At 40.2% G+C, this 18,343-nt stretch overlaps 1 protein-coding gene across 1 annotated transcript in view; it reads left to right on the top strand.

The window, feature by feature from the left end:
* LOC145325397 (uncharacterized) overlaps positions 1–18,198 on the top strand; it is a 40,774-nt gene extending 22,576 nt beyond the window's left edge. The window contains exons 8-15 of the mRNA XM_080168388.1: positions 9,862–9,917; positions 10,392–10,448; positions 10,739–10,793; positions 15,556–15,616; positions 16,426–16,504; positions 17,090–17,153; positions 17,787–17,834; positions 18,085–18,198. Of these exons, the coding sequence (XP_080024514.1) occupies positions 9,862–9,917; positions 10,392–10,448; positions 10,739–10,793; positions 15,556–15,616; positions 16,426–16,504; positions 17,090–17,153; positions 17,787–17,834; positions 18,085–18,114 (450 nt within the window). The 3' untranslated portion in view covers positions 18,115–18,198. The remainder of the gene's footprint in view (positions 1–9,861; positions 9,918–10,391; positions 10,449–10,738; positions 10,794–15,555; positions 15,617–16,425; positions 16,505–17,089; positions 17,154–17,786; positions 17,835–18,084) is intronic.
* The last annotated feature ends 145 nt before the right edge of the window (positions 18,199–18,343 follow it).

Here is an 18,343-nt window from a genome sequence, read left to right as displayed (position 1 = left end):
GATGTTGATCATTATCTAGTGAATGCTAGAGAAGCGTAGCTTCTCTATAGTAAGGTGTCCACGTCTGTCACACTGCCGTAATCTAATTGAACTCCAGTGTCTGCCACTTATCCTCGGCGGATACCACAACTTTTGGTGACAGCTGTGTGAGATTACGGCGAACCACAAGTGTAGAGCAGACGCGCATCTGAGGCTAAGGTACTCCCAGCAGTGAAACTGGCAAAACTGACGCAAGCAACCTGAATTACCCACCCTGGACAGCAAAGTTTAACTCTGCATCCGGCAGTTGTGGAAGCGAGACAGCGAAATTTGACGAAGAACCGCGAGCAGCGCCGATATCTAACGGAGAATTGAGCGCTCAAAGGGCTGAAACAGGCCTGCGGACCGGCTGAAACAAGCCAAATAAGTGTACACGGCTGAAAATAGGCCAACTTTACTGCAAGAAATAGCAGGATCCGAACCAGTGGCGCTAGCAGGACGGGACATTCCCTGCCGCCATCAGCCGGATTTGGATCAGCGGCGCTAGCAGGACGGGACATTCCCTGCCGCCGATAGGCTGAAACATGCCACATAGCTGCAAGCTGCGAGCCAACATACGAGTGTAGTGCACCAGAACAGAGAAAAACTACGTCAACTCCAAGTATCCTGAGAGGCTACAACGCAGCCACCCATCTAGAAAAATAGATATTATGTCACATTGCAGGGATTACCACCCTGGTGTGATGGCTAAACAATAGATTTATGAGCAAAGCTTGGCAAACAAATTGTTGTGTTGTGATAAATCTAAAGATAGAACAGGCTTGGATTTATTGTGTATTGTGATAACAGCTAAAAATAGAACAGGGTTGGTAAACAAATCTGTTATGCAATTGTGATAAGGACAAAAATAGAAGCTAGATGTAATATAATAAAGACCCTGATATACAATCAAATCACCTCAAGCCCACAGCACAACAACAATACACCCCTTATTCCAAGGGAAAGGGAGGAGCCCCTCTCCATTGAAGGCAAATACAATCAGGGTGATATAATAGATAAGCCTAGGATTAAGAAGACAAGGCACTATTACACCAGCACACAGTTACACCCCCTCCCTCACAGGGGGAACGGACGGAGTTACCCCCGTCCCCTCACGCGCTTCCCCCTTCCTACCCGCACTAGACTAAGTCCGTCTGTAGTGTGGGGCTAGCGACCGGGCACACAGAGCGCCATTCACGGGTAGCGCAACAGAGTGCGGAAAATATCATAAATTCAACGGACGAAGCGGACCAATGAGAGATCGAGTTGAGGGATAAGAGCGCGTTTTCCCCGTGTGCGCGGATTTGACGGTGCGTACGCGCGTTGCAAGGACAGGAGATTTCACGCACACACACACACACCGGAGCGGAGCTACTCCATAGCATTTAACAGGGGTATTTTTAGCAAATAAAGACTTACAAGCTTCTCTCCTTCTAGCTCTAGTGTGATAAAGGAAAACCCAATCAGTTCCTGACAGCAGTTCAGACCCTCAACATCTATCTACCCCTACCAGCCTACCCTACAACCTCAGCACCTAACTAGTGATAAGTACAGCTAAGTTATATCTTTGCAACTAAACTACCAACCTAGTGATACAAACAGTGTTGGCTGTTAGGCTAGAAAGCCTCAAGTGACAAACCATTCATTTTAGTATTGTATAACTTTGTGCCCCGCCGTTGAACCGTTGACCCGATGGACCAGCCACAAGCCCCAGGAGGTGATCAAGCCCCAGGATGGCTCCAGGATGACCCTCAGCCGGCCCCAGCCGAGTACCGCAAGCTGATGCTGAGCAATCTGCCGGAGTATAGAGGGCCGCCCAAGCAATCCTGGTCGTCACATATCCGCAGACTCGAGATGTCATGGGCGGCTTACCGCGTGCCACCTCATGATTCCCTCAACCGCCGCAACGCCCTCCTACTGTCACTGGTAGGGCAAGCGGCGGAAATGGCGTCCCATCTGTTTGGCGAGGCAGGCCAAGCCTTGACCTACGAGCAGGTCAAGGCCGAGTGTGAAATGCTATTTCGTCCTGCTTTTGAATCCCAAACGCTTAAACAAGCGTTTAGGGATTACAAGCAACACTCGACAGAACCGATACAGGCGTACATATCCACTAAATGTGCCCTGTATCGGGACGCCTACAGCCATGAGGATCTTGAGTTGTTGGTGGACGAATTAAATCGTGGAATTCGTAACGCCAATGTAAAACGCATCATGATGGGACATGAAATTACGAGTGTACCTGAGTACACTCGTAAGGCCATGTTTACCGTCACCATGATCACAAAGCAACTGAAGGAAGGTGTGTGCCTAGTGGACTCTACCGACGGGCTGACTGGATCCGCCAGCATCCAGTTGCCCCAGTATGATGATTCGGAGCCAATGGAGATTGGCGCCTTGGCTCCGGGTCTCCACCAGATGGGGAAGGTCGCTCCAGATGACAAGGTTCCAGGTCGCTGCTTCCGCTGCCAGGGGAGAGGCCACCGAGCTCGAGACTGCCCAACGCCTGTGGAAGTTAGCCTAGAGGAGAGACGCACCCATCCACGCCGTGACCGTTCTGCCAAGTGCGAGCGTTGCCACTATGACGGTCACACGGCAGCCGATTGTAGAGCTGACTGGGCCCAGGTAGCCAGCCGCAGGCGCACCGCCGATAAGGGCGCCCCTCCAGGGAAGCCCAGCAGAGTGGCCCACATGGAAGGGAGCGCGCCTCCAGCACCACCGCAGCAAGCAGCCGCCCCCAAAGCTGCGGACCGAGCCGATGGGATGCCGCAGTTTGGGACTGTCCCAGCTAGGATCAACGTACTGGGCGGCGCGGCTGAACCCAACCGGGTTGGCCTAGGCTTCAGCCTCAACCATCTGGGGCCAGAGCTGATACAACCCAACAACATCGCTGAGCCAGAGATTCTGAGGCCCCAGCCTTTTAGCCTCAACATGATGGAACCTGCCCGACTGAGTCTACCCAGCAAGAGTGGAGGGGCGCTGCCCAGCGTCCCTGAGACAGTGTACGGGGAGGCCCTGGCAGCCGCCGAACGAGAGAGGCAGGAGGTGCTAGCCAGCGCCTCTGCATCGATGTATGGGACGCCACCCGGCGTCGCCACCTGGGATGACGGGGGGGTGCTATCCAGCGCCTCCCACCTGGTGCCTGGGGCGACAACCGTCGCCGCCACCGAGATACCTGGATCCTGGAACGAGTCAGCCTCCAACCTGATGTCTGGGGCGACACCCGTCGCCGCCACCGAGATACCTGGATCCTGGAACGAGCCAGCCTCCAACCTGATGTCTGGGGCGACAACCGTCGCCGCCACCGAGAGACCTGAGTCCTGGAACAAGCCAGCAGTCCCAGAGGAAGGGGTGACACCCGTCACCCCCAGTCAGCCAGCGCCACCAGCCTGCAGGGAGAGCCCAGCTACATGCCATCCAGAGCCCCCTGCCAGCCAAGGGAACCTAGCTGCTCAACATCAGGATAAGTTGAATTTGTTAAATGTGTTGTATCCAAGCTATTGTAAAACCCCAGCCTTGCCTGTGCCCCCTGCACCAGAGGCTGGGGAGATTGAAATTTGGGAAAATAAGGACTTGCCTGTGCCACATGCACCTGAGTTCCTAGGGCAGGGGAGGGAAGTGAGTAAGGGCGAGCCTGTGCCACATGCACTTCAGCCCCATGCCACTGGGCATGCTTTGGACAAGGGAAGGGAGCACTTGGGGCTAGGGGAGCCGACACCCAGGCAAGTGCCAGTCGCTTGCCAGTCTGTCATTGGGGAGGGTATCGGGGTGCCCCGGCCGCATAAAGATAACGCTCAATGGAAACTTGTATCTAGCCAGGAGCAGCCCAGCCGTGTCCAGCCCCAAGAAGCAGCCGTGACCAGAGCTGAAGATCCCCAGCCGCGTGTACGAGGTAGATGGTTGCCTGGAAGCCTCTCCCATTAGTGGATGGTCCTGTGGGGCCTCCTGCTGGCAGCCGTGTGGCCTACAACCAGCTACGTCCTGGTGGGATGGGACTGTGCCAACCCCACCCATGTCACATCCTACAATAAAGAAAAGATGTGTAACACGGAGCCCCTACACCAGGAGGTGCCCCTGGGCCATGAAGTGCACGTCCTGCAGCAAGTCAAGGTGAGGGAAACCACCGGGTACAGTTGTCAGCTCACCGTGTCCCAGTGGACATTCAGGTGTGGGGTATGGGGTCACCTCAAGGTGACCTCGGTCCCCACCCTCATGAGGCCAACCAAGATAGACCCAGAAGCGTGCCGAGACCTGGCCAGGAACCGAGTCTACACGCTGCCAGGCAAGACCCAGCCACTGACGTTCCAGCTGAACCATCCCCTGTTCTTCACCATCGACATGGTGGGCGCCCTCGTCAACAGCCCCGAGGGGGTGGGTTGTGAGGGGGAGGACGTCCACTTCGAGGGCCAGCTGTACCGCAACGAGTTAGTGCTCCAGGAGCGACGGCTGCTGGTCAAGGAAGAGACCTACGTGGTAGAGGATGGACGGGTGGAGTCCCAATCTGACCACCTGACCCTGGAGTGTCCCCATTCTGAGCTGTCCTGCATCACTGGGGAAGCAACTTACGTGTGGGACCACCTGGGGAGAGATTGCCCCTTGAGGCTGATCCGCAGCCTCCAGCCCAGCCTGGTGATGGATGCATATCTGGTTGACCATCAGGCCCAGTTTTTCATCAACATGACCAACCCCACCTCGATTGTGAACTGCGACTTCGAGGCCCATGCCACCAACCATCCAGCGTTGTTTGTGGCAGCTGACCCAGCCGCGGCTGCGCTGCCCAGAGTGTCGGCCAGGGATGTTGACGTTCCCCTTCAAGCCCAAATACATGCAGGTTATATTGGGTTTACCCTGGAAACGCGCATGAAAAGCACCGCAGCAGAAGAAGTAGCGGCCAACTGCTGGAAGCTCCAGCAACTAGACCCGGCCCACCCGGTGCGTGTCCAGGGGAGCACGTTCTCGGTACTGAGGGGAGACATCCTGCTGCAGCTGACCTGCCAACGCCATAAATACGTTGTCCGCGAACACAAGGAGTGTTGGGACAAAGTGCCAGTAGAACCCACAGGTTTTGTAGATGCTGTGACACGAGTATATAGTGAACACGCCACCAAGATTCCCTGCTCCTCCACCTACCCCCTGACTGTGCACGCGGAGGAAGGCTGGATAGAGTTAACCCCCGCTCCTAAGAAAAGGCCACCCCCGCTGGATACGCCTAAGCAATTGTTGACAGAGCCCTTAGATGACTTCAGTTCAGGGGGCTTGTATTCGCAGGCTGAGTTGAACGACTGGCAACAACTGCTGGCGTTCCCAGCATACAAGAGCGCCATGCTGACCGGCCTATCCTATGGCTCCTGCGTTCAGCAAGGCAGCTGTTCGGCCACAGGAGACCATGGGATAGTGTCCTACAACATTGACCGACTGGCGGAGGAAGGAGAGGCCGCCCTGGATGTCTGGGCTGGATTTAGACAAGCCATCCACGAGTGGGGAGATGGCGCAGCCATACTGTGCTTGCTGTTGTTGATCCTCAAACTGCTGGGGGACCTAACCATCATTTCTCTGGCAGCAGCACAAGGAGGAGTCCGGGCAGCCCTGAATGCAATATCACAAGTGTTCCTGTACCATCCAGCTTTGTATAGGAAAGCTCTGGCTAGAGCTAGGCTCAACCATGCCAAGTCCCGGGACTTTTCAGTGGACTGGGATGCCATTCCCATCGGCAGGGAAGCAGCCGAGGAGATGGTGTCTATGAAATCAACTGACAGCGGCCATGACCGCCCAGGTAGGCCAGGACCGCCCTCTGGCAGACCCCGCGGCCCCTCAGGAGGACAGGCCGCTGCTCAGATAATCAACCTGGCAGCCAGCGCCCCAGCCGCTGCCAACAACAACCAGCAGGCCCCACTGCTGACCGTTCCAGCAACAACTGTGCCACCAGCAAACCTGACACCTGCCGGCGCCGACCAACGTGTCCAACCCAAGCCAGCCTCTGCCTTCTATCCCACATTGGGAGCCCATCAACCCTAAGAAAACACTCACCACTAGGATTCCATTGAATCATTATCGTTTGTATATATAGCTTAGCCCTAAGGAGCGGACCGAAGGCCTCAACCACTGTCGGAAGTCTGGTAGGGAAACCATCTCCCAGCCTTCCGAGGGGAGAGTTGTGGTATTCGGCAACCGTGAGCCATGCCTATGGCACCCCTGATCTAGGGTTCGGTGGAGGGTCAATGGCCCTCCCCCGAGTCCTGGGGAAGGGGTCTAGCGACCCCCTCCCTATGCTTAAAATTAATGATTGAATCTGTCATGTTTATTATGGTTAACTGTATTCTTAATTCTCCCCCACCCTTTCCAGGGATGGGGGATCATTATTGCCCAAACTGACCATTGTATATATATTATAATGCTTTTATGTTATGATTATTTATTCCTATCCATGTAATTATTGTTTGTTGTATATAGCTTTAGTATCCTTTAAACCTTCAATAAAGTGACAACTGAAATAGATGTTGATCATTATCTAGTGAATGCTAGAGAAGCGTAGCTTCTCTATAGTAAGGTGTCCACGTCTGTCACACTGCCGTAATCTAATTGAACTCCGGTGTCTGCCACTTATCCTCGGCGGATACCACACTACTACTGTTTTTAAGCCTTAAAACTTACACTTTTACGGAGTTTCAGCACAAAATATTCCCCTTTATCATTTTTAATCCATGTAATATAACACCTTTATTATATGTAAATAATTTCCTTTTTGCATATTTAATCATATTTACTTCATCCATGTAATATAACCCCTTTATTATATGTAAATGATTTCCTCTTAGCATATTTAGTCATGTTAATGTTCTAGATTACAGTTTATGCATTACATATATATGAAACATATATATAATGTATATATTCTGTAAACTCTTAACTGGATATTTCTGGTAAAATATATGTATGTATTACAGGGAGCGCAAGCTTAATTGTCAAAATTGTTTTTTTTCGGACGGACGGGCCGACCCTAATTATAGAAAAGCTTCGCTTTTAATAAAGGCTTAACCAGTGGCGTGCAGAATAAGGGTGCCGGCACCCATTTATAACATTGAATTTGGTAGGGCTGCCATTAGAGTAAAACACTAGAGGGATAAAGGGTTAAAGAACTGTATCTTCCCATCACAACCGCCTTGTGCATGTGCAACCTTTCTATTGAGTCATTGAAAATCAACCAATGGTGTCGAATACATTAACACAGCCAAGTAGCTAAAAATAATTTAGAAGCAGACGAAGGAAAAAAGAAGGGAGGTAGTTATCTGTATATAATTCTATACTATAGATCTGTTGGGCTGCCTTTCACTTTTTTAATCCTTCAATGCCTTACACCCCTCTGTTGAATCACTGTGCACACCACTGGGCTTAACCCATATTTCTGCGTATTGAAAGAAAATAAGAGTTAAATAGATAAAGGACATTTATTAAATGTTTTTTTGGGGGGGAGGGGGAATGGCATTACTCCCCAAAACCAATCCACACTGAATGTCCTTTTTATTAAAGCGTTTAAAGGTGATGTTCAAATCATTTGAATCATTTTTAGGACAGCTTACTTGTGGCACCCTGTAAAAATTACATATGTTGTTAAAGCCTAAAGGGCTGGGCTTAGTCACGTGCGAGATAAAAAGTCCTTTTCATAATGTTTGATATTAGATAAATATTATCAAGGAAGTCTCATATAACATGAAGAAAAACAACTTTTTATACTCGTAAATCAACACATAGTTAGGACATATAAATGTATATTATATATATCCTTTTAATAAAGTAACAAGACGTCTATTTGTATGTTTGTCAGTAGCGAAGGATCTCAATAACCGCTGAATCAATATGGTTCTCTTTTACATTTAAGCTTCTTATATGTCCAGGGAAGGGTTTCATCTAGTTTTGAATAGGGTATATTTACCCTACCAATAAAAGATCACCAACCCCCCCTTCCAAAAAAAAACAACAAATTTTCTTTTTAAAACTACAATTAAAAGGGGGTGGGGGTCGACTTCCCAAACTTAAGAGCCCCTATAGGCCTGTAGGGGGCGTAGCCGCTAGTGTATATATATATATATATAGTGGTGTTATTTACTAGACTTTTTATTTAATTTCATATACAATACACTTACATAAATATACTGTTAAAGAGAAATGCTGGCTATAATTATTTGATTATTGCATTAGAGCAATCTAGCCAAATATTTTTCTAGCTTTTTATAACGAGAATGTCAGCATCCATTAAAGCGAAAATCAATAAATATGATAAGCATAGAAAAGGACATTAGGAAAATTATGATGGAAGAAAATGGAGGTTGTTTACTGTACCTAATTGTATAGGAATCAATTAGATAGGTTAATTCTATCTTGTAAAAATTATTAATTTCTCAATCACAGGGGTCATCATGTAAGGTTTGAAAGAAGACGATGAAAGTCGCTCAAAAAAAATCCTGACGTCATAAAAGGAGGGATAAGGAGAGGATGAGTGGTAAAGAAAATCCTTGAAAAAGGGATAATCCCTCATTTTTATGACGTAACATGCTGATTTTTTGAGCGACTTTCTTCGTCTTCGTTTGAAATAAATAATACTTGTCTAATATGGTCAATTAGATGCCATTGGTAATATAGTCTGTGTATCATTGGTCATTTGTATTGTATGACGTCAATATTTTTATAGGCACTATAGCTTCTACATGGACGTATAAACACACTAAATGTAGAAAAGCTTCACTTCTAAAAATGATGACAAAAAACGTCAACTAACTGTATAACAGTTAAAGGGGAGAGAAAAAAAAGGACGTTTGCCTTGAATAAAGCCTAATCTATGCATTTTCAAAGAAAGGACAATTATGCCCATAAAAAGCGAGGCAAGGACGAGAAATAATCGTTCTAAGAATAAGAATACAACAAAATATAGAAAATAAAAGAATATACATATTTAAAGACATTTTCTAGAGAAATGACATCCTATGGATTTTTATTATTATACAAATTAACAATTCCTATTTTATTTTTTACAAGAAAATTATTATCAAATTATAAGCTTTCTATGGTAATATTAATGTTTTTTGTCAACTTTATGAAGTTGATTTTTTTTAGCTGACATATTATAAACTAAAAGTTATTCTAATGAATTGATTGTTGTAATAACTAAATATAATTTAGGTTACCTTTATACAAGAATTATTTAAGTAACAGAACTATAGTTTAAATTTATATTCCTCCTTTTCCAAGGATCTTTTTCGTGATAAATTCACTGAGTGAAAAAGTCTTTGATACTTCCCAGCTATTTATTGAAATATATTTCGGTGGACATTGCACCCTCTTCAGTCTTGAGTTTAGTTGGATCTTTTTCGTCTGCTAGCAAATTGTTTTCTGCTACTTAGCTGTGTTAATATTCTCGACACTAATGGTTGATTTTCAAAGACCAAATTTAGAGTTGGCACAAGGTCCTTGGGATGGGGACATACAGTTATCTAACCCTTTCCCCATCAGAGTAGTTCAGAGGAAGTCCCAAAATTCCAGGACAATATATTTTCCTTATGATGTTCAGGGGCTACTATTCTGCCAATTAATTCCATTTGAAATTGCCGAAAATTTAATTTTTGCTTGAGTAAAGTTGGAGTAAAACTTGTTTTTTTGGTATAACTGGAGTTGCCAAGAAGGGGAGAAAAAAAGGGAATTGTTTGTCAGAATACCATTCCCTTTTCCCTGATGATGTTATATTGTGCGTATGTCTTTGCGTATCGATTCAGCAAGTAACTGACTGACAAGATATACAAAACTTACAGAGTAGCTACTGAACTAATATACTAAAAATTATTTTTTTTCTTCTAGGAAAATGAGAACGGAGATGTGAGGGACTATTATGAAAATCTTTTGGGTACTCTTAGGAAATTAGAGCTTAACAATAAAGTTGAAAATTTATTTATAGCCAATCTTTTCAACTGTTCTTTCCCTCAAAGGACATATCTAGCCCCCTCTCCCCCTATTTTTTGTAATAAAATTTAAAAAATTTCAATGCCGAGCCCCTGCATTGATCCAAAGAAGTAAACGAAAAAACTAACCCTTCCCCCTTATTTTTTTTTAAATTTCAAAATAAGGAGGAGGGAGGATTTTTTGCTTGAATAGGCACTTTAGGGAAAACTGGTGAATAATCTCCCTTTTTATACACTTCCTTTTCTTGTTATTTACATGTATCTGTATCTCTACAGATTGGTTTTTGTGGCTTTGTCTATTTGTGAACCAAAGACCTACATACATTTGATTCAATAGAGCAGCTGCACAGTCAAAAAAACTATTTTTATTTTTATAAACAATTTCCTATAAAAATAATTCCTCTAATTGTTAAAACTGTAATTAATCAGAGCGGACGCAGACAACCAAATTCAATCAAATGCACAGGAATATGAAAATAAAATAAGGTAAAAATAATAATAAAATGATTATGAATAAATAACAATATTTCCAGTATGGCTTCGATACCGATTTATTTCTGATTAGAACCTCAGAGCCATGAAACTGAAAAAATATATAGTACAGACAATTTTCCACGAATATTGAAATGAAAGTAATAAGATTAATCTTAGTTTTGTTAGCCCGGGCCTTAGTCCCCTTGGGGTTAACAAAACTAGTTTATTCTTATAATTTTTCATTTTAATATCCGCGGAAAACTGTCAATAATACGATGCGATAAATTACTATTCTTTTAAAGGGAAATTGAAGAGAAGTTTGGCAAGGAACGGGAATCATTGAAGTCCGAGTTGCAGGTAAAAACGTTGATACAATGGTAGTTAGATTGCAGCGTTGGTTTAAGCAAGGCATCCAGGGACATCGAAGCTTTTCATTTTGGGATATCAATATTTGAAGTTTGGGTGGATAAAAAGGCGCGCGAAGCGCACTGGGATTTATATTACCCCAATTATTTTATTGTTGTTGGGGGTTGGGGATTTTGAACGATTTTTGGAGGGGTTCCAAGGTTTTTTTTTGCTAATGGGGGAAATTTGATAAATTCCCAATCGGTTTGGGGATTATTAATTTCTCTACCTTCCCCGCCAAATAAGGTTGATAAGCAAAGGGAATCGAAAAATAAGTGTTAGTTTTTTGGAAAAAGAGAGGGGGGGGGGCCGGGGGGCTGAATAAATCTTAATATCACGACAGCAAATTATTATATATCGTGATAATTAATAAAACAAATAATAAATTAGATCATATTATTTAGTCAAATCATAGAGAATAATTGCTTTTAAAAAATTTCAAGCTTATTATTTTTGTATTTTATATATTTTTTGCAGAAAACTACAAATTTGTTGATGCACTCTTGCGAAAAATAAAATTTTCCATCACTCTCACTCACATAAATATATTATTATGGAACCCATGGAATTTTTTCATGTTGGAGAACAGAAACAGTAGTTAATTTAACTCAAATTTTCAAAATGTTTTTTTTCTGCAGACACTCAAAAAAGCCACCTTTTGAATTTTTCGAAAATCATATGTTGGAAGATTCCATGGGTCCACAAATCACAGAATAAAATTTACAGCAGGGGCGTCCAAGCTTTTTATTTTGGGGGGGGTAACATTTTTTTAAGGGGGGGGTAATTTGGTTTTGGGGGAACCCGGTATTAGTGTCTTAGAAATTATCTTAGTGACGTAACTAAAAACGAGGGATTAGAGGGGAGGTGGGAAAGGTAACCCCTAAAAAAGAGATGGATAATAGAGGTGATTGATAATTGATAATTGATAAAGAAAATGTAGGAAATAATTTATACTCTCTGTACTTTCTACCATAGATTAATTAATTTGTATTTTCTAGACAAGGATGACAACATCCATAAAAACGAAGCACAAAAATCAGAAGGTAGAACAAACGCACAATAGCTAGAGTGTCAGAACTTAATAAGCAGAATATTAATTTTGAAGTCTAAATGAAATTGCACATAAATTTGTTGCAAAATTGCGTAAATATAGCATACAGTAAAAGGACATACTTCCGAGCAAAATTTGAAATCAATAGTATAATTCTAATATGTCTAATAAATGTTGTCAAAAAAAGGTTGAAAAAAGTCCGCATATTTGATTAAATTTTTCTTAAAATCCGCATATTATGTTGATATAAACTATAATATATTATCACTAGCAGTAACATCACTAGAAGCTTTTAGGGTGGTAAGGGGGAAAGTTCATTCTTCCAATTTTCAATTTAAGTTTTAAAACAAAGTAAATTTGCGGAGATGGTACTTTTTTTCTAGGTGTTATTTTTTTTGGAGAGTGGAGAGCCCTCTTCCTAAATAGTTATAAACTTCTCTATACCTATAATAAGCTTCATTGTAAAGAAGAACCCTTTAGGTTCAGCGGTTAACAAGATCCGTTGCTACAGTCAAAAAAAGCTTAGCTTACTAATTTATATAATAGGATATAATAAAGTAACAGGATGTCTGTTTGTCTGTCTCTTTGTTTGTTTGTTTGTCTTTTTCTTTTAAAATCTAGAAAAATAAATTGGTTTATTAAATTGGACTCTCTCCTCCTCAAGTGCCCCAAGAGGCCTCTAAGGCGTAGCCGCTAGTAATAGGATACAGTAACAAAATGCTAATCCTTATATCAAAGTAAAAGAATGTTTGTGTGTGTGTGTCTATTTATATGGAAGGATCTTCCTAACTAATATGCTTCTCCTTTGCAGGGACATAGGTCATAGGTCATGGGAAGGTTTATAACTATTTTAGGATAGGGTACCTGCACCCTCACGCGCTTAGAAAAAAAACCACCAACATTTTTTAAATTTTTTTCTTTTAAAACTAAATTGTCCTTTAAAGTATATCTGTCAGACAGACAGACAATAAATATATGGAGCAGATCTGTATAAATATAAGGTATCTTGACTAAAACTTACAGCTGGCTATCTAAAAAAGCAGTCGTGAAAATAACATTTCTCCAACAATAAGGTTTTTTAAGCATGACCGACAGTCAGACAGACAAAATAATGTATAGAGTAGATGCAGGGGGGGGGAAGGGGTGATTACTTGAGGGCACCCTCAAATTTTGGAAGTCGTTAAGTAGATGCACATATATCTTGGGTATAGTCCCTTTCATGACAATGCCTCTTAAGGGACGTTTCTTGGTATTTTCACAGTAGATTTTATCCTATTTCTAGCCACTGCGGGGGGGGGGGGCTCTATCCATGCGGGGCCATTTTCCTAACCCTGCAGGGCAATCACCTAACCTAACCTAAAATAATCCATCAAAAGCTACTGTAAAAAAAAATACATTAAAACACCTCTTAAAAGACCTTTTCACTTAAAATTTCAGTTGTCTTTCTTCAATAGCAGCCAAAAAACACACAAAGCATGTTTTAAATTGACGTACTGACTTTCTGTTAACAATGATAGAGTTGCTTTCTAGTCATAGGAATCATCATGAAGAGTTTGAAATTGATAGGATAATTCTAACATGTCTTGTTTAATAATCTAAAATCAATTAATAATTTTATCTAATTTCAATTTCAATTTATCTATGAAATAAATGTAAAGCTGTACAGGTTAAGGCTACTATCTGACTCAATACATTTCTTTTTCTCCTCTTTTTAGCAACCGAATGAAAGTAATTCTTTTCAATTCCAGATAATTATAAGAATTGGTAACATTTGCTTAGATATTTATTTTATAAAAACATAGCAAAAAAAATAATAACCGTATTATAATACAGGTATTAAATATTTATATACAAACAATAAAATTGAATATGAATAAAAATTAAGGATAGATCAATCAAATAATAATTATGTACAGTGTCAAAGGACTAAACAATCTTGTGAGAGGTAATATAACTTATGCATTTTAAAAAGATATTTGTTAAATAGACTGATTATTTAAAGACATATTTGTTAAATATGTTGCTCTACTGGATATCATTACCCTTGTTAGAATGTACCATTCATAAAGAAGGTTATTTTTTAATGGCAAAACTGTTTAAGCTAGCTTTTTTAACAATTACGTTCAAATTCCGTTAAATTTATTGATATAAATAATCTAATAATTGATTGTTTTGTTTTTATTCGTAATTGTCTTTTTTATATATACATTATTATGCTTAACTAAAAATTTCTGATAAACATCTCATTATATTTAAAGAAAAATTAGCTGTCTCTAAATTTAATATAGAAATAAAATTATTATGGAAAATCAATTGATTTTTCATGGTAACAGTATAAGTTATAAAATACAGACGAATTTATAGATGTAATCTTGAAAAGATAGCTTTAATTTAAAATGATAAATATGCGTTATTTTTACCAAAAACTAGACAAAACCCTTTTTTGTTGTTGTTGATAGCAATATCTTATTTCTTTACTCTCGTTTATATATAGTTTTAACCTAATATCTTTTGATTTAATTGTTATTGGTTTGAAATTTTGACTAAAAAGCTGGCTTAAAAAATAGCTCATATGTGATAAAATATATGGCATTTTGCGTTAACTTATGAGGGTATTATACAATAAGTATAATTATAAAAGCAAATATTTGAAAATTATTTAAAATCATTCAATGTTTAATGTAAGATTAAGCCAATTATTAATCACGAAATTACATATAGGTTTTTTATTATTTTGCTAAATAATCTATAAAATATTTACACATTGTAAGTCAACTCTTGAGTTATGTAAGAAGTACAATATCAGCTGATAGATCTTATTTCAATTTTGAAAGATAATTTTATAAAAAAAAATAAAAAAAAGTTGATTTTGTTTTTTAAAAGTGAGCAAAAATAATGTAGAATTTTTAGAAATATTTTTAATATTTTTTAAAAGCACAAAAAATCTTGATTTCAGGCCTATATTAACAATTCTTAAAAATCCTAGTAGTATCGACACATCCTATTTTTTTTACGTCACTAAGATAATTTCTAAGACACTAATACCGGGTTCTTTTGGGGGGGGTAAAATGGCGCGCGAAGCGCGCCGCAAATTTTTTTTACCCCCCCCAAAATTTTTACCCCGGGGGTAAAATTTGCTTGGGGGGGGGGGTAATTACCCCCCCTGAAATCTGTTGGCAGGGGTAAAATTTGTTTACCCCCCCCAAAATTTACCCCCGGGGTAAAATTTTTGGGGGGGGTAATTTAAATTTTATAAAAAATTTAGAATTAAAAATGCGCGCGAAGCGGGGAAAAATTTTTTTTGTTAGAGATTTTCTATTTTGAGGGGAGTATTTACCCCCCCAAAATGGTTTGGGGGGGGTAAATACCCCCCCCAAAATCGTTGGGGGTGCCTACGGCACCCCCAAGGTAGGGGTGATTTTTTTTTGGGGGGGGTATTGTTCACAAAATTTTGGGGGTGCCTACGGCACCCCCAAAATCGTTTGGGGGTGCCAAATGGCCCATTACCCCCCCCCTTGGACGCCTATGATTTACAGTCTGGTTTCTGTGCTCCAACATGGGGAAAATTTGTGGGTCCCCTAACATCTACACACAAAAGACAAAAGAACACACAGACAGCTATAGTTACACATAAATCGCTTTATTGATATTTTTTTATTTCAGGACATAACTTGTAATGAGATTACTCTGCTCCAGAGAATAAAGACTCTAGAGTCTGAAGGAGGTACTATTCCAATTTTCTATTTAGATAATCTAAGATCATTATTTATTACATTTACATTTCAATTATGATTTAAATACCAAGATTTGGGCAAAAATTAAAGTTATATTGAGATGAAGATAGATTTTGATATTAAGGTCGAAGTTACTTTACATTTATTGACTGTCAGTTTGTCGGTATGCATTACTTAAAAATAGATGATCGTCTAGCTTGACAATCAAGAAACAGAGATAATCTTATTTTATACACTCACCAGGTTTTCCGCCCAGAGTAACTATAAACTACCTAAGGCAAAATAACACACTTCAAATAAAGAGATAAGAACAATTGTGTACCCAAATTAATGGTGTTTGGACATACAAAACATTATAAAGCAAAGACTTGCCAAAAAGCTGAGAACACAGTAATAGTGTCTGACTGATTATGACGTAACAAAAAAATTAGACAATGAGAGGCCACTATAAATTTTACCATTGGTCAATAACGGCCTCTCATTGGCTAATTTTTTTTTTTACGTCATAATCAGTCAGACACTATTACTGTGTTCAAAAGCTGAGGTTTAAGTTTATGTAGTTATTTCATATTTAAAGCGAAGCTTTCTACATTATCAAGGACTAGAGGCTACGCTCTTAGCATCTAAAGGCTAGAAAAAAAGGTTAAAACCGTCCAAAGACTTAAATCTAAAAATGAAATAACCTAAAACCATCGCAAGCCCTAAATGAAGCTTATCTAAAATAGATAACCTAATCGGTACATTATCATTTTAGATCTTAATCTACAGACAAAAAAAACCTTACTACTTTATATAATAGGATATGCGCGGGCAGAAGTTGACAAAGCAAGAGGAAAAGAAACAGAATACTTTAACCTTAAACAGGAACTTGAATTTAGGTAGATTTTAAAATCAAATTATTTATTTATACATAAATTTCTCATTTTAAGTATTTTTAGATTACTCATTTTAATTAGATATATTCATTTATTGGCTAAATTGGATATATTATATACGTGGATATTATGACGGGGATGCTATCATGGAACTCTTTTGTTGGTCAGTTCTTTTATCCAGTAAGAGAGAAAGGGGTGGGGTAAAAGGGGTTTATGGAGTGGAGGGGTATCGTTTTTTAGCCCGCTAAGTTTTTAAATCTCTTCAAAATTTTCTTTTCAAAGGTATAAACCTTAACAATCCCAACTAGTTGTAAAGTATAATACAGACATGTAATAAGATATCCAACTACTTCACAATAAAGTTTCTCAATCAATTTTGATGAATGCAATTTATCTAACTGGGTCAATATACTTTAATCTAGAATTTAATTTAGCAGGGCTCGGCAGCCGCGTGTAATTCTCAGTGAAATCTTAATATTATAACTTCAAAATTCAGCTGGATGTCAAAATCTGTTATTAAACAAACAATCCATCTCTTAGAGAATTTTTGAAACACTGCTGCGCCCTGTAATATGAAATTTAATTTAGAATTGATCGTCTTGAGTCAGAATTGGATAGAGCCAACAGGAAACTGGCAGAAGTTGATAGCGATGTAAGTACACAAATTTATTAGAAGCGAAGGTTTCCTGTAATTATGGTTAGTTTATCCGTACATACGTCCGTGACAGTTTTGAAACGAATTTACGTACAATTTTGTTTTGACTTGTCCATAAATATTCTGCTTTTTTAGTTCTGACACTTTGCAAGTGCTAATGTTCGTTTGTCCTACCGTTTCAGAGCTTCGCTTTTTTATAGATGTTTTTTTCTTTGTTATAGGAAAATTAGAAGTAAAAACAAGGATGACAAAATGCTTAAGTTAAGAAGCACTAAAAATCAGAGATCCAATAAGCACTTGTTAAAATCAAAACTAGATTTGTTGGAAAAATATCTTTCTTAGTTATTTTTAATTTTTGAATATCTTTGTAACATGACTGACAAAGGTAATCTTGAATAGCAGCTGAGAAAATAACTTTTCCTCATTGTGGTATGGTTTGACTGACGGACGGAGAGACAAAGTGAATTAGTAGATTCGCTTAATAGACGCGTGTTAACGCTATATAGCATAACTAGGGTTAGGAAATACACCCTCAAATCATTGCATTCTATACGTGAGGCTGCTTTCCCTTTTTTCCTGCTTTTGCCCTTTTAGAGATATTAAGGAACATACATAAGTTTTATGTTTTAGGTTATTGTTCAAAGAAGCGATGATGACATTCAAGCTCTTGAAGAAAAGGTATTTTTTTTTCTAAATTTAACAAAATATTGGCGTTATCCTCGAAAATTTGAGTCCCCCCCCCCCCGCTGCGGCTAGGCAGGCAAGGGGGCTGAGCGCTGCGGCTAGGCAGGCTAGGGAGCCGAACGCTGCGGCCAGAGTTTATAGTTCGCTTTTAAAATTAAAAAAAATTCTAAGAGGATAATACCAAAATATTTTAGAAGAATTAATATAAAAATTATTGATTGATGCTAATTATGTTTCTTTTCAGGATAAGATGCTAACAGAGCTCAGGAAATAATGGCATAATAGTTATTTATCGCATCGTATTATAGACAGCTTTCCGCGGATAGAATATGAAGAATTATAAGATTAAAACTAGTTTTGTTAGCCCCGAGTGGTTGAAGGCCTGGACTAACAAAATTAGATTTAATTTAAAGATTTTTCATTTTACTATAATGTGTAGAAGCTGTCTGAAATATGACGCTTTACATGATTTTTCTGTATGGCTAAGAATTAGTTCTAATCCA

The sequence above is a fragment of the Acartia tonsa genome, chromosome 1, assembly GCF_053477335.1.
Source record: "Acartia tonsa isolate MP-2025a chromosome 1, ASM5347733v1, whole genome shotgun sequence".
In the NCBI taxonomy this organism is placed as follows: Eukaryota; Metazoa; Arthropoda; class Copepoda; order Calanoida; family Acartiidae; genus Acartia; species Acartia tonsa.
The sequence above is the reverse complement of the archived record's forward strand: the minus strand, read 5'-3'. Positions and strand labels throughout refer to the sequence as shown.